This window comes from Schistocerca americana, chromosome 4 (genome assembly GCF_021461395.2).
Source record: "Schistocerca americana isolate TAMUIC-IGC-003095 chromosome 4, iqSchAmer2.1, whole genome shotgun sequence".
Classification (NCBI taxonomy): domain Eukaryota; kingdom Metazoa; phylum Arthropoda; class Insecta; order Orthoptera; family Acrididae; genus Schistocerca; species Schistocerca americana.
Genome location: NC_060122.1, coordinates 704,380,263 through 704,394,731, shown reverse-complemented (window position 1 = coordinate 704,394,731; position 14,469 = coordinate 704,380,263). Strand labels below are relative to the sequence as shown.

The following is a 14,469-nucleotide window of genomic DNA, read 5'->3' as shown; positions in this document are numbered from 1 at the left end:
ACACACACAGGTACAGCAGAATTTTATTTTTGTTTGCTCTTAATATTGTATATAACTTGTACTGCTAGTTGCGTGAACTGAAGGACTGCCCACAGACGACTCATGTTCAGTAACTTGAGAGAGGCTTGATACGTACCCACATACAAACGCCTTCTGTACTTCCGTAACTTCCCGATTAAACTCATGGAAATACTGTTTAGCCAGAGCCGCCTTAATGCGTCACCTACTTGAAAACACACGGCTGCTGCGTATGCACTGCTATTAAAATTCGTACGTGGTACTTTTTACTCTACTGTACAAGGTAATAACAAACTATTGTGCTTCCTCCTTCTTTGCTATGTTGGACCCTCGTTCTGAAAGGATTTTGTTTGGAATCTAAGCTAAAACTATTTACACCTCCTGTTAAGTGTCTATATGTTGTTTATTTCTACCGACGTCATAATGAAGAACACCACCTGTGTCAGTTTTCACTCCGTATTCCAAATGCCTTCGTACATTGCAAATCCTTCCATATTCCATAAGTGTTGGTCAACTTCCATCAATAACAGTGTTACAATTGCGTGTGTACCTTTGCAATCTTGTATGTTTCAGTTTGTTATGTCCAACTTGCGTCTGTGATTCAGCGCTGTACTTATTTTGGTTCACTCACATGTTATTTTTAATTATGTAACAGTTTTTGAATAGAATTCAAGACTGTTCGCATCACAGTTTTCCCTTAGGACACTATCGTTAATTTCTGTTGTCATTCTTCCATTATTCTTTTATACGGGCTGAATAAGGAGGAAAGATACATGCTTTGAGGTAATTCTGAACAACAAAAAAACTTCTAATGAAAATATTATGCCCTTTTCAAGCGGTATCCGACGTCCAGCTGTTTGAAAACCATGGGTGGCAGTCAGCTCTCATGTGTGAATACAAACAGAGAGACATATAGGGTTGGCTTAAGAGCGGAATCTAGAAGCGCGGAGTAGACACAAAGGAAAAAACTTTTCACTCGTATTTTACTTGCGTGTGCTCAGGTAAAGGACCATACGAATGAGCTCAGATCAGCAACGCAGCAGCTGTCTACAAAAGCTGCAAAATGCATGGCAGTTGACGGAGAACTTTTTGAACGTCTGTCGTGAGGAAATGTACGCAATTAAACAAAGCATTAGATCACAAAGTTTCGTTTCATATCACCTGCATTTGTCCTGTTCCCCACTGTTTTCATTAGTTTCCTCGGAAACTGTTAAGAACAGGACATAAGATCGTACGACTTTTCTTGTTCAGAATCACTAATACTGTCATCCCCCAAAGCATGTAACTTTCCTCCTGATTCAGTCTGTATTACACGAACTCGATCTCTCGTGTCCCTGGTTTTCTGACGATCAGATTTTCAAGTGCAAAATTGTCTTAGATTGGTTTGAAGATTCGTAGTATTGTACTCACATCAATGTGTGTAACATGCCTTTGTCTGTTGTCTGTACACAAATAATTCTCAATGACGTTCACAATAGACATACAGTTAAACGCTACTGCACCTTCCTCTATTTTCGATACCACTTTCTGTTAACGCTGTGAGTGAGCATTCATTGTCTGTCTGCCTTTCTCAGAGTTGCACTTGATAAACGGGAAGAGAGACATAATGTCAGTTCAAACGGTCAACTATGGGGTTGTTGCCTTCTTCAGAATTCATAGTTGGCAGGCCAATTACATCTATGTATTTGCGGTATTATGATGAGTATTGATAAATAACTGTTTCTGAATTTTTTTATCAAAGGGTTCATTTAATCGTCTTTTGTGCAGTTTATACTCTTAGCTATCCTTGAATTATCCTACTACAGGGGCTGGAAATGGTGAAGCCCGTCCCCTACATGCAATAACCATCTACATAACCTCCACTTTGGAGTCGTTTAGTGAAGTGCGGTACCCTTGCTGCCGACATCAGTGAACTGTTATTAGATGATTTGTCTTCTCAGTTGCTGCATTAGCTCGCGCAGAAGTCTATCATAGTGTGCACTAGGACAAGACATGTTGAGATGCTGAAATTAAGCTCTCAGTCGTAACTTTGTCAGATTACTGTTTCTTTGAACCATTTGAGGTTTAGCTTTGTCTTTGTAGCCAGTGCTTCGCCAGACTTACCATTTGTCTCCCGCCGCATCCTGCTGAATGACAACCACCGCTCTGCCACTGATCTTGCTTAATACATTCATGTTGACAATACACGTGTACAGCTCTAATTTGAGCTTACCTATTCTCAGTACTGTTGGATCTCGATTTGAGAGTGGTTGCTCAGTTGTGTAGACACACCTGCTTGTTTAGAAGCAGACATGGTCATTTTAGCATCTCAGACAACAGTGTGCGATGTACTGTGTGTTGCTGAAAGAGGTGCTGAATTTATTGTCCCACTGGCAATCTCGTCAGATAATCGTACGTTACTCTACATCATGTAAAGGTTAGCTCTGTTGTTCATGTCAATACTCACACAGGTTCTGTCTTTCCACGCACGTCACACTTACCCATGTCCAGACTAAGCAAGCACGCTGGCACTAAACCTGTGAAATACATAAATGCCCATAGTAAAATGGCGAGAATTTAAATTTTGCGCATCCAGTCCTGTGGAATATCGTTTTGAGATTCCTTCGTAATTGAAGATGTAGGCACCCATAATGCCTGAGGGTCCGGTGACCACTTTCAATAAGTCCTTTCTGTGCTTATTCGGATTACCGGTTTTGACCTTTGTTAAAGGTTATCTGCAAATACGTATCTGATTACCGCGAATTGCAATTCCATAGGACGAAGATTCGGTTTAAACAAAATAGAATTTTCTTAAATTTGATCTTCGCCCTGCTGACGAATTGAGATTAGCGGTGATTGGATACGGAGTTTAAGGTGATCTATAACAAAGACTGAATCCGGCATGTGTCGCTTAGACTCCTCTACTTGCTATGTAGGCCGACATGGCGATGTTAGCAGCTTTTGTGGTGCTACGTGCGGCGATGCTCAATCGGGACTGTTGTGTTTGATACTGTAGCGCGATGACGGCATCCACCTTTGGGTGAAGGCGGCCAGTTCGTCTCAGGCGTCCATTTACCACAGAGCCTTTCTCTCACATCGAAACGCAAGAAGCGGTCTGCCACTGATCTTGTTTGGTACTTAAACATCTACAGAATAAAGAATTTGTGTAACAGCAACATATGCCCATCGAATCTGTCATGTGAGATTTCGGGTTGAGCCTCGCCCCTCTGTTCTGTAGACTCCTCTGTTGCTCTGTAACTGAAAGAATTGCTAATAGCAACTTTAGGGTGTGGAGTGTTGCGCCTCGCGCTTGACTAGAGTGTACGGATGGTGCAGTAGTGCTACGACTGGCTCCATTTGGGCATTGAGGTGGCTGCGACAGAGCCAGACTTCCCTTTCCTTCAATTCCTCTTCCCGCTAGCGCTCTGACTAAATGTTGTTTAGTACGCGAATGACAGTAATAGCCGTAGCGTGTGTTTGTCGAATCGTAGTGCTGTGGGACCTGGGTTTGAGCCCCTCTGATGCGCTCTGCTTACCTGTAAGTGATGTTGGCGCTTTGCAATGCAGTGTACGCTTGCGCCCGTCTAATGCTGTGCTGTGTGTCGGTGCGGCAGTACGATGACGGCATCCACCCGTACATGGAGGCGGCTGGTGGCGCGTCCGCGGCGGCGGCGGCGGCGGCCGCGATGTACGCAGACCCGCACCGCAGCGCGCAGCTGGGGCTGGCGCAGCACCACTCCCCGCACGTGGCGCACTCGATGCACCAGTACCACGCGCACCAGCCACACCAGCCGCCCGCGGCCAACCACGTGGCGCCCGTCGCCAACCACGTCATGGGCGCCGCCGTGCCCGACGTCCACAAGCGCGACAAGGACGCCATCTACGGGTGAGTACTCCACCGCCGCTGCTGCCGTTTCTGTGTTCACCGTGCTCAGGTGCTCTCCACCGGAGCCCGTGTCGATTTAAACTCTCATATCCCTCTGAGGACGTGTCCAGACAAGCGCCCGGCAAGGGGCAGACATTGTGCTGTGCTCATGCGTGGTACGTTTGGACAACACCGAGTAAATAGTCTGGTCGTGAACGTTGGCAGCAATGATCAGTTGACACTAACTGTCCGTCGCTTTCCCATAATGGCCGGCCGTGGTGGCCGAGCGGTTCTAGGCGCTACAGTCTGGAACCGAGCGACCGCTACGGTCGCAGGTTCGAATCCTGCCTCGGGCATGGTTGTGTGTGATGTCCTTAGGTTAGTTAGGTTTAAGTAGTTCTAAGTTCTAGGGGACTGATGATCTCAGAAGTTAAGTCCCATAGTGCTCAGAGCTATTTCAACCATTTTCCCCATAATGAACTCTACGAAAGCGGAAGAGCGTAATTAGTACGAAGCTAGTATGGCTGGTTCAAATGGCTCGGAGCACTATGGGACTCAACTGCTGTGGTCATAAGTCCCCTAGAACTTAGAACTACTTAAACCTAACTAACCTAAGGACAGCACGCAACACCCAGCCATCACGAGGCAGAGAAAATCCCTGACCCCGGCGGGAATCGAACCCGGGAACGAAGCTAGTATGTCACTATGGTCACTGTCAGCTATGGTGAAGCTTTTCAGAGAAATTTCGTTTCTAAACATTACCGTGCGTATATGTGTTGACGTTTCCCTACATTGATTTAATCAATTCATTCTGAAACAGCCATTTGACATCCACTGTCCGACGAAAGGCTCCTCCTAACTTATGATGCCTTACTGTTATCGGCTAACACACCCGTATTGCTCCTGCGTGTTTCCTAATCTCATTTACCTCCATTGCACTAAGTCGCCTCTTCGTTCTCTTCCTTTATATTTGGCTAACACCGTACATCGCACCCAACCCCAGTTGCAGGTTACATATCTAACGACTTCTGGGCCAATTAAAATTCGATTTTCAAGATTTCATACAAATAGTCACCAATGTTAAAGATTTAGTATGCTGTCATAATCTACTCAATGAGAGGTATATCTTATGTTGAAACTTCAACGCAGTAAGACAAGTATTGAAGTTAGAAACTGTTTATATATCTCGAGGAAATACAGCTCACGACGCGCAAATTACCCATACTATATTGTTGTGGTTTTCAGCCCGAAGACTCGTTTTATGCAGGTCTCTATGCTACTCTATCCTGTGCAAGCCTCTACATCTCCGAATGACTACTAAAACTTAAATCTTTCTGAATATGCATATTATTTTCATCTCTCGCTCTCCGTCTACAACTTTTTCTCCTCACTCTTCCCTCCACTACTAAATTTGTGATCTCTTGATGTCTCAGAATGTACCCTATCAACCTATCCCTTCTTCTAGACAGGTTGTGCCACAAACTTCATTTCGCTCCATTTCAGTTCAGTACCTCCTCGTTAGATATGTGATCTACCCATCTAATCTTCAGCATTCCCCTGTGCCATCACATTTTGAATGCTTCTCCCTATATTCGCTGTTAACCCATTTGTCTTCTTCCGAAACGCTGTTCTTGCCCTTGCCATTCTGCATTTTACATTCTCTCTAATCTGACCATCATCAGTTATATTCCTGCCCAAATACAAAAAACTGATCTACCACTTTAAGTCTCTCAGACAATATTCATCCAGTAATTGAGAATGAGAGCATTTACCGATTGCCAACCAACTTTAAACATAATTTCATACCTTTATGAAACTTTTTCTCGCTAACCCCTCCCCTCTCCCCGTCCAAAAAAAAGATGAAAAGAAAAAAGTTTACTGCTTGCTACACTTTCGCTGTTGTTGCAGTAACTTCAGCATCGCGCATGACGTTCTAACTTATTACTTCGTTACAACTACTCTATTCGCAGAACATTTTTCAGACAACATCCACATATATCACTGAATTATCTGCAAAGTTATATCATTGTACGACAAATAGTTGAGGAGATATGACGTGATAAACAATGACATATGTGAAAAACTGGCTTTTGCTTACAAGTGACTGCAAATTACCCAGACTATATTACCCATTGTTTCACAATGTGAGCACTTGGTGACTTCCAACACGCTTTAAACTTAGTTTCAAATCTTTTCTAAACTTTTTCTCGTTTGCATGCGTAGTGTCAAATATTTAACACATTTATTCATTTGTAATCAGGAGTCTGAAGCTGCTTTATAATTGGGAATTGATTATTTAAAGAATCATAGGTTTACTGGTCACTTGTAACTCAGTAGACAACCCTCGTACCCCATATAGGCTAACCATATTTTCGTCTGGCTACGTGTTCACCCATTTTCATTTCATTTTCATGACGGTTATAATTATGTCTTCCACTCCTGTCTGTTCCCTGATCTTTTGTTTGTTTGTCTCCTCTCCTAGCAAGTCATAACACGCATCTTTCCCTCACTCAGAAATCAACTTCTGTGGTTCTCTCATTGGAAAAATGTATCTCAGTGCCATAACTCTGAACGACTTATACACACTAATCGTCGGCGTTCCCTTTAAAAATACCGAGGGTTTGGTTTTGAAAACCCTTTATGAATTCCCAAAATAACTCGGAGAATTTTTAACATTTTTTTTTTAATTTTTTTCATTTCCTGCCCACTCAGTTACTATTTTCAGTTGTATGACGTTATTATTAATTTGTGCTATTTCTTTTCGGTATTCTAATCAAACGAAATAACAGCGAAGAAGTTTTTCTACTGAAAAGTTCTTTATGTATTGATTCTCTGAAAACACTCCTAACAGTTTAACATTTCTGATTTGCCTTAGTAGTGATGCAAAACAGAAATAGTCATAGAAAAGTACTTTTTCCTACTTATGTCATTACATCTAGTCGGGTACCTTGGACGTGCTCTATCCTTTGTAGTTTACCAATTGCATCTTTTCCATAAAAAAAGTCTCATGTTTAAAGACCAGTGACTCAGCACTCTACCTATCCACAATGTGTTTTCTGTATAAAAAGGAACTGTTTGTAAACAGGGCCACACAGTAGTCCTATTTTGTATGTATAGAACGCAGGCTTCAGTGGCTAGTAGAATAGTTGGCAGGCTAGTCTCCCTGTTGTTACCCATGCCACAGTTGGTAACTGCGTTTATATGAATATTTACGATGTCGCTGCAGTGAATGTCAACGTTGCATCACGTCTGCGACCAACCTACTGCTCATTGCATCCTGTTGTTTCATTGACTTCTGGCTGGAAAGTAAAAGACTGGGCATTATTTCGGCCAGGAGAAGCCGTCGTGTATTTTCTTGTTTAACTGTTTCTGCATATTTTGAATCTTAATTGATCCATCTGCAGTAGTGGTCATCCCACTGTCGTGCGCTCGTATTGTTTACTGCTTCATTGATTTGTTATTGGCTGTTGGTCCTTCACCATACAGCAGTGTGCTGTAAACTGTCATACTGACATATATGTACCATTTGATCTAATTACATGCTTCTGAATATCTAGAAACGTATATTTACCTTCAATTTTGTCATACAAGTAGGACAACAGGTCATGGTAATAAACATCCAGCGAGGGTCATCTGGGCAATATACCTCAGTTTGCACCACGGATTGTGTTTACTAATGACTAACTGAAAGAACATATTTTTGTTGTCCAGGCAGTGTGCGAATGACTTCTGCCAAAATAAGATGAGTGATCATTGAGCATTGTTGATGTTTTTCCTTGCCAAATATTTCAAAATACAAATAGAACTCTTGGTTTAGGTTCGTGTTCCCTTTAAAATAAGCGTACTTTGTGATAGAGCAGTAGTAAAACATACAGATGAACCAGTGACGACCGAGTTGCGTGATGTTATTCAAAACGAACCTTCGCCCATTTACTAAGAACGAAAATTCCTTAATTTTTGTAACCACCATTACTGTAGAGTACAGCTAGTGAGGGGTCGATATTTCTGCATAGAAGGAGACCGTTAAGTTCATACTAAAAGCATTATTCACGAAGTCTGTCAATATGTCATGCGTCATATTGGAACAGGAGGAGCATAAAATGGAACACTTACTCAGTTGCTTAAAAAAATGTCTACATGCAAAGTGCTTCGGCTGTTTTCCATGATTTGATGTTTCGGAATAGACTCTGAATACAGATGAATATTGGCTTGTGTTTTGTTACGGTTGGCGTTGAGCTCTTAAGCATCCGAAAATGTAAGTTAGTAAGGGATTGTCAAACAACTCGAACTGCTCGCTAAGTTCCACAAGAATACATGAGTTTACTTCTACCCCGTACTAGTTACTGTGAATGGCATCAGCTAGTTGCAAAGCATGTAGCCTATATACAAGTGGTGCAGTTTTAGACCACATGGCATTTTGCTAGTGTGCTATTAAATTCTTATAAACTTAATTTCTTAATTTCTCATTACGTGTGTCACCAAGCATGTAGAGAAACACGATTTTTTTAAAATTTAATTTGTATTCTCTGAACATATACCAGTTACTGAACGACATGTAGTTAGCAAAACTGGTATTCTGTTACAATGTAAAGTTCCAAGCGTTTGACAAATAAGGGTTGCTGGTTTACTCGTCTTATTTTCAAATCTGAACATTTATTGAAGTTATGGCCACATAAATGCCGCTTGCAGCACAGTCAATGATATAGCCCACTTACATATGCTGACATCCGAATAGCAGTGGAATATTTACTGACAGCAGTGTTTTATGATTTTTTCCTTGTTTTATGATGTGCATGTAGATATTAACTGCGTGCGAACGGATCAGTGTTAACTTTCTACACTTGTCGTATCATTAAACTTTATCATATCACGAACTCTTTGGAGGCACGACATTCTCTCTTCTCTCCAGGCAAGGCAATTTAGCTTACTGGGATCTCTGTGAGTCGTGAAGGTGTCCCGTAAATATGAGTTGTAGCAGAGGAACATCTTGACGAGATCTTTCGTTGTGTTATGTGACGCATTAAGTCAAACCATTGACAAGAATGACGACGTCTACAGAATTCACGCCATTCACATGAACTGAGATAACATGCGAAGCAGATGACGTTTTCCGTATTCTTTGAAACGCGCTGACGTATTTATAGCTCGGGAGATTTGTATATTAGAGCGCGGTGACAACACAATACAACTGTTTCGCCGTCCTTGCCATGCGGTACTTTCAATGCGAGTCGTAATTCTATTCTGCCAATTAACGAAGTAAATTATCTGCCATTTAAACAATTATCGCTGCTAGTTAACATTTCACGATCGTTCTCACATAATATATATATGTGCCATTCCAGAAGCACCAATAGAAGTTGCGACCATGTTATCAGGTAACAAGTAAATCTCAGATTTACTGGACAATCACATGCAAAAGTTGAGTTGCAATGGGAGTCTTATTATTTGTGGATAGGCTCGGAGAAGATATATATTCAATTTATAAAATCACAATATTTTCGGTTAGACCAAGTGTTGTGTTACGTTGGTGACACACGTGAAAGTCTAATACCAAAAATTCGTTCCGCCATCGAAGGGTCATATCCAACATAGGGATGCAGTGTGCTCAAGAGATACATTTCTTTGTGCTGTATTTGATTTATGGCAGACTAATCGTCTCAGTGTGTTTTGTAACATATTGCTCGTACTGTATAGAACCGTGTTACCGTTTGTTATCCGCTATCAATGTGGTTCAGTGAGTTTTTGATTAGTAATTAATTTATTTTAATGTTTTTTTCATTTCTCGTGATGAATGAATGCATTTAGTAGGCCGAAGACTGCACAGCAACGTTTCTTTGGGATGTCTCTCTCACTCGTCTATCTTTATCATGGGACTCAGAGCGTCTTAAATTATTCGTGAAAAAGTACTTTTGTATTTACGGGCTGAGAACAGCGCTGAACCCATTATTGTCATACACCGAACAAATGCTTAGGAATACGACTACTTCCTCGCAGAAAACCTTAAAGAAGCGTAGCCTTAGTTTCCATACTTGCAGATCCTATGTCATTGTTTGAATAAATGACGACTGCTGATGTGTTATGATTGTAAAGTACTTTCTTTTGGTTTAAATTTTTCCTCCGCTACTGGTACCGCAGCTATTATATGTAGGCTATTATGTATATTTTCGTTGTTATTCGTGGATTTCACCTAGCAGTGTCACAGAAATTTTCTGTTGCTATATACAGAGGGCAGTAGTTGGCTAGAAATGTTAGTGGTGCCGGTTCGGTTATTTTGTTTGTCTACATCTGCATATCAAACGAACGTTTATTTTGTGATGAAATGTTGGTGGTGTGTTGAAATGATTCACATTGGTATTAGGTCAGCCCATACGTTCCATGTCAGTCGTTCGTCCACTAAGCCTTGATGCTGGTGAAATGGGTGCTTCAGAAATCTGTGTACAAGCTGTTTCTAAGAGTGTAAATTGAGATGAAGTCACGTTTTAAAGGCAATGTCTTTTGTACTTACTGATACGTTGTATCTTCACCCACACTTGATTTCTGTCCTGTCATATTTTTGGATACAGAATGATCTTTGTGTGGTTCTCCTATATTTACAAGTAGTGTTTCTTGCTTGGACACTGGTAATAGTTCTTGTTGTGCTTTCATAGGCTGGTACATGGGGAGGAGAAGGGATGGGGACAGTGGGAGGCACTTGCCTTCTCTATGCGCTCCCACCTACCCCTTGGAAGCAAAAGTTATGATACAAACTTTCTGTTCAATACACAAGTCTCACGTATTTCTAACAACTGTCTGCCATTATATCAAGCCACAAATTTAATATTTCCGAGCCTGGTTGCACAACAATTTGTCAAACAAGGGGAGACAAGGTTCATCTTGATTAATCCCAGGCTGTTAAAAAGCCTATTCTGTCGGCGAATGTGAGGGTGCTTTCGGGTTGTTTCCGGCATTAATCTGCTGGAATGCTCGCCTTTGGATGCACTTTAAGTGAAAAACGCAAGAAATGTAGGTCGCAAGAAGCATTTTCAGCTTTAATTATGCAGGCAAAATGAAGTAGTGGAAGACATGAAAATAACGGAATAACTACATAACACGCTCAAACGTGACTTTTTGTAACCAAACAGTCATTATGGGGCATGATGTCTTTTATGTGGTCCTTGACGCTCATTTTTTCTCAACTGTGAAGAGTATTAATGCGCAGCTTTTTCCATATTTTTTGTTACTATTCAGCAGGATTGTTTGTCATTCTAGTGTTTTTTATTTTTTTAAATTTGTCTGATGTAATTTTCGATCTCTAGTGCTAAACTTAACATTCTTGAAATATGATCAAAACTATTTTTTGTAGATAACTACTCGAATAGTTTAAATGTGTAGTGCTAAGGAAATCGTAAATTCGGCTTGTTGATTTAAAAAAGTGGTACTCATATTCGGGTTAATAACATAGTAAGATGTTTCACAGACGTTGCATAGTGGTCTTTTCTTTTTATTATTATCTACTTCAATATGAGGTCAGACAATATTCCTAGTGATATGTTTGCGGTTGTAGAGTTGTCAACTTTATACTATCATGTAGTTCAGTGTAGCCTTCAGTTGCAATTGTCAGACGGCAGGTTTGTTTAGAAGCGCCCTACAGGGCCTGCGCACTTGACTAGTTACTTTCTAACGAATTCGATTACAAGTTGTTGTGATTTAATTTGTAGTTTAGTCCCTTTTGCCTTCTTTTAAAAGTATCCTTTGATGATGACTTGGTGAATGATAATACCATTTGTGTGACCCGAGGCTGAAATACGTAAACAAATAACTAAATAATAAAAAGATGTACTTTGCATACACGAATGAAATACTCCTACCATTTGGGTATCAAAGGAATCTGCCTTAAGAACACTAAATGTATCCCAATGAACCGTTTGAAACACGAGACTTATTCACTTCGCGCAAAAATTATTCTTGGGGCGCGATGTACTCTGACTTTCCGGACCAGCTGTGACAAAAATGTCTAAGAATCTTGCCCCTGTGAAACGTTTGTACAGAGCCCATGGAACTGGTAGCGCTCAGTCGTTGTTCCGTGTTAATAAACAGTCGAAGACTGGAAGGAGCGGTGGGTAAGATATTATTCCCCTGTATGCAATAGATGTGCTCCCATTCGAGATGTGTAGTGAGCTCCAGCGGTAGAAGGTAGACGAGGGAGAGACCTCGGGGCTGGGTCGCGAGACGCGGAATGAGTGCGGCGCGCTGTGTGTGGCGAGCGCCGCGGCCGGATCGATGCAAACGGTGCGCCGGTTGGGTGCGCCCTCGCCGGCCGCCGCTGCCCGGCCGCGGGAGCCGCGTCGCCCGGCAGCGGCCGGCCGCCGCGCGCGCACTCCGCCGCTGCGCTCGCCGGCAGCGCGGCCGGTCGGCCCGACGCTAAATCTAGCCGCGATGCGAGGGCCACCGCAGAAGCGGTAGTAGCGGAGCGTATTCCAGAATCACTGTATTTACTGAACACTGTACTGTCGGGACATACTTCAAATCAAACAATACCATAATACGTTAATTAATACATTAATAAAACTCGAACTCATAAGAATATACAGTCGCTGATTTTAAAAATATTTTTTGCTCTCTTTCCGTTTTGGTCTTTTAATTCTTGAAGTTTTCTGTGAGGCACGAAATCGTAACGCGTAGAAAAGATCAGTTTTGTTGCCAAATTTTCTTTTTATTGGATGGTAAACGATTATAAACTCGAAATTGTCCATCAGTTCAACCAGTGTGTCAACTAATCGCCAACCTGTTCCTTTCCGAAACCAGCTGCTGGCTGCAAATTGGTGGATTCGATTATCCACAGCCTTAACTATTTTTATTTTGGTAAAATCGCTATAAAAGTCTTTATAGGCTTTCATTTTTGTCTTATTGGTCGGATGACTTTTTCTGTTTTTTTTTCACATTTGTGCTCTAGATCTAATAACTCTCTTTACTCAAGTAGATAGGATACAAAATGTACACAGGCAGTGGCAAGAAAACCGTTTCTAAGGGCTCTGAACACTATGGGACTTAACAGCTGTGGTCATCAGTCCCCTAGAACTTAGAACTACTTAAACCTAACTAACCTAAGGACATCACACACATCCATGCCCGAGGCAGGATTCGAACCTGCGACAGTAGCAGTCGCGCCCTCCGGACTGAGCGCCTAGAACCGCGAGACCACCGCGGCCGGCCCATTTCTAAGGAAGAGAAATTTAACGTCGAATATAGGACGTCTTTTCTGAAATTATGTGTATGGAGTGTAGCTGTCTATGGCATTCAAATATGGACGGTAAACAGTTCAGACAACAAGAGAAAAGTGGCGCTACGGAAGAATGCTGAACATTGGATGGGTAAATAGCTTATCTAACGAGGAGACGCTGAATAGAATTGGCGAGAGAAGAAATTTGTGACACAACCTGACTTTGAAGAAGGATCGGTTGATATGACACATTCTGAGATACCAAGAGATTACCTGTTTAGTGCTGGAGGGAAGTGGAGGAAGGTGGACGGGGGGGGGGGGGGGGGGGAGGGGGGAGGGGGGGGGTTAGACCGAAAAATGAATTACAGAAAGCAGATTTACAAGGATGTTGGTTTCAATAGTTATTCGGAGATGAAGAGGCTTGTACAGAATAGGTAGCTTGCAGAGCTGCTTCAAACCAGTCTTCAGACTGAACATCGCAACACTCAGTAGCATAAGCTGGCTACCTAAAGATTTAACTCTAACTGCTTCTTCATCACTGAATGTTCTTGTCACTTAGCGTTCTTGGAAAAAGCTTACCATTTCCTTAAACAGGTTTCATGGCCACTTCTGTGTTATACCATTAAGATTAAAGTCTATCATCTAACATACTTCTTGGAACTGAATATTTATAAATCTCTTGACCGGAAGCATTTCAAGAAGTCTGACTTTTTCTATGGCTTTCTTCACGTTATTTGTATCCCAATTGTATCCCGACTTCTCCATCTGTACATTCTGAAGTTAAAAAGAAACACCGTACCAATTTAAGTTATCAAGCTGTCTGTGCGGTATATGCCGAAACTGCTTTATTCGATACAACCCAGACGTAATGATGTACTAGTCAGTTCTGTCTAAAGATTCAATAAAATTGTAATATAACTTACTTGCAAATAAAATAGAACACTACGAAGTTAATTATGTTCACGAAATATCACAATGGAAACAACTTGTTGTCACCCCGAAACGCGCTGTTTTAATTCGGAATCGGGTGAGTGGTGTTGTTGCTCCGTAGTTGATACTGCAGTTGCGCGACAGGTACTGCCGCTAGCGCCAGACTTCAGGGGAAGCTTTTACCCGACACGAGGCCTTCCCCTGATCATTTATTTCTCTAAATTTTTGATTTAACAATGTACCCTTTTATACGACTTGCATGCATCAAAACAGAACACACTGCCGATAGCAGGATCAGCATTCGGAATTCCAACAACTCTCAGATGCCTTGCTTGCGACCCTGTGTGTAAATAAGAGGGAAATTTAAAATGGCAGCATCGTCACTGGGATATAGCGAAGGCAATGCTGTTACAAATATGAAAAATTTCTGTCTCGGCCATAAAGTACTTTTAGTAACATACGACCGGTTTATATGTAG

General features: G+C 41.7%; 1 protein-coding gene across 5 annotated transcripts in view; it reads left to right on the top strand.

Moving 5' to 3' along the window:
• The window catches only part of LOC124613880 (homeobox protein homothorax), a 998,899-nt gene that overhangs the window by 8,855 nt on the left and 975,575 nt on the right, over nt 1-14,469 (top strand). For all 5 annotated transcript variants that reach the window (XM_047142615.1, XM_047142617.1, XM_047142614.1 and 2 more), the window contains exon 2: nt 3,612-3,883. In XM_047142615.1, coding sequence (XP_046998571.1) covers nt 3,612-3,883 — 272 coding nt within the window. The remainder of the gene's footprint in view (nt 1-3,611; nt 3,884-14,469) is intronic.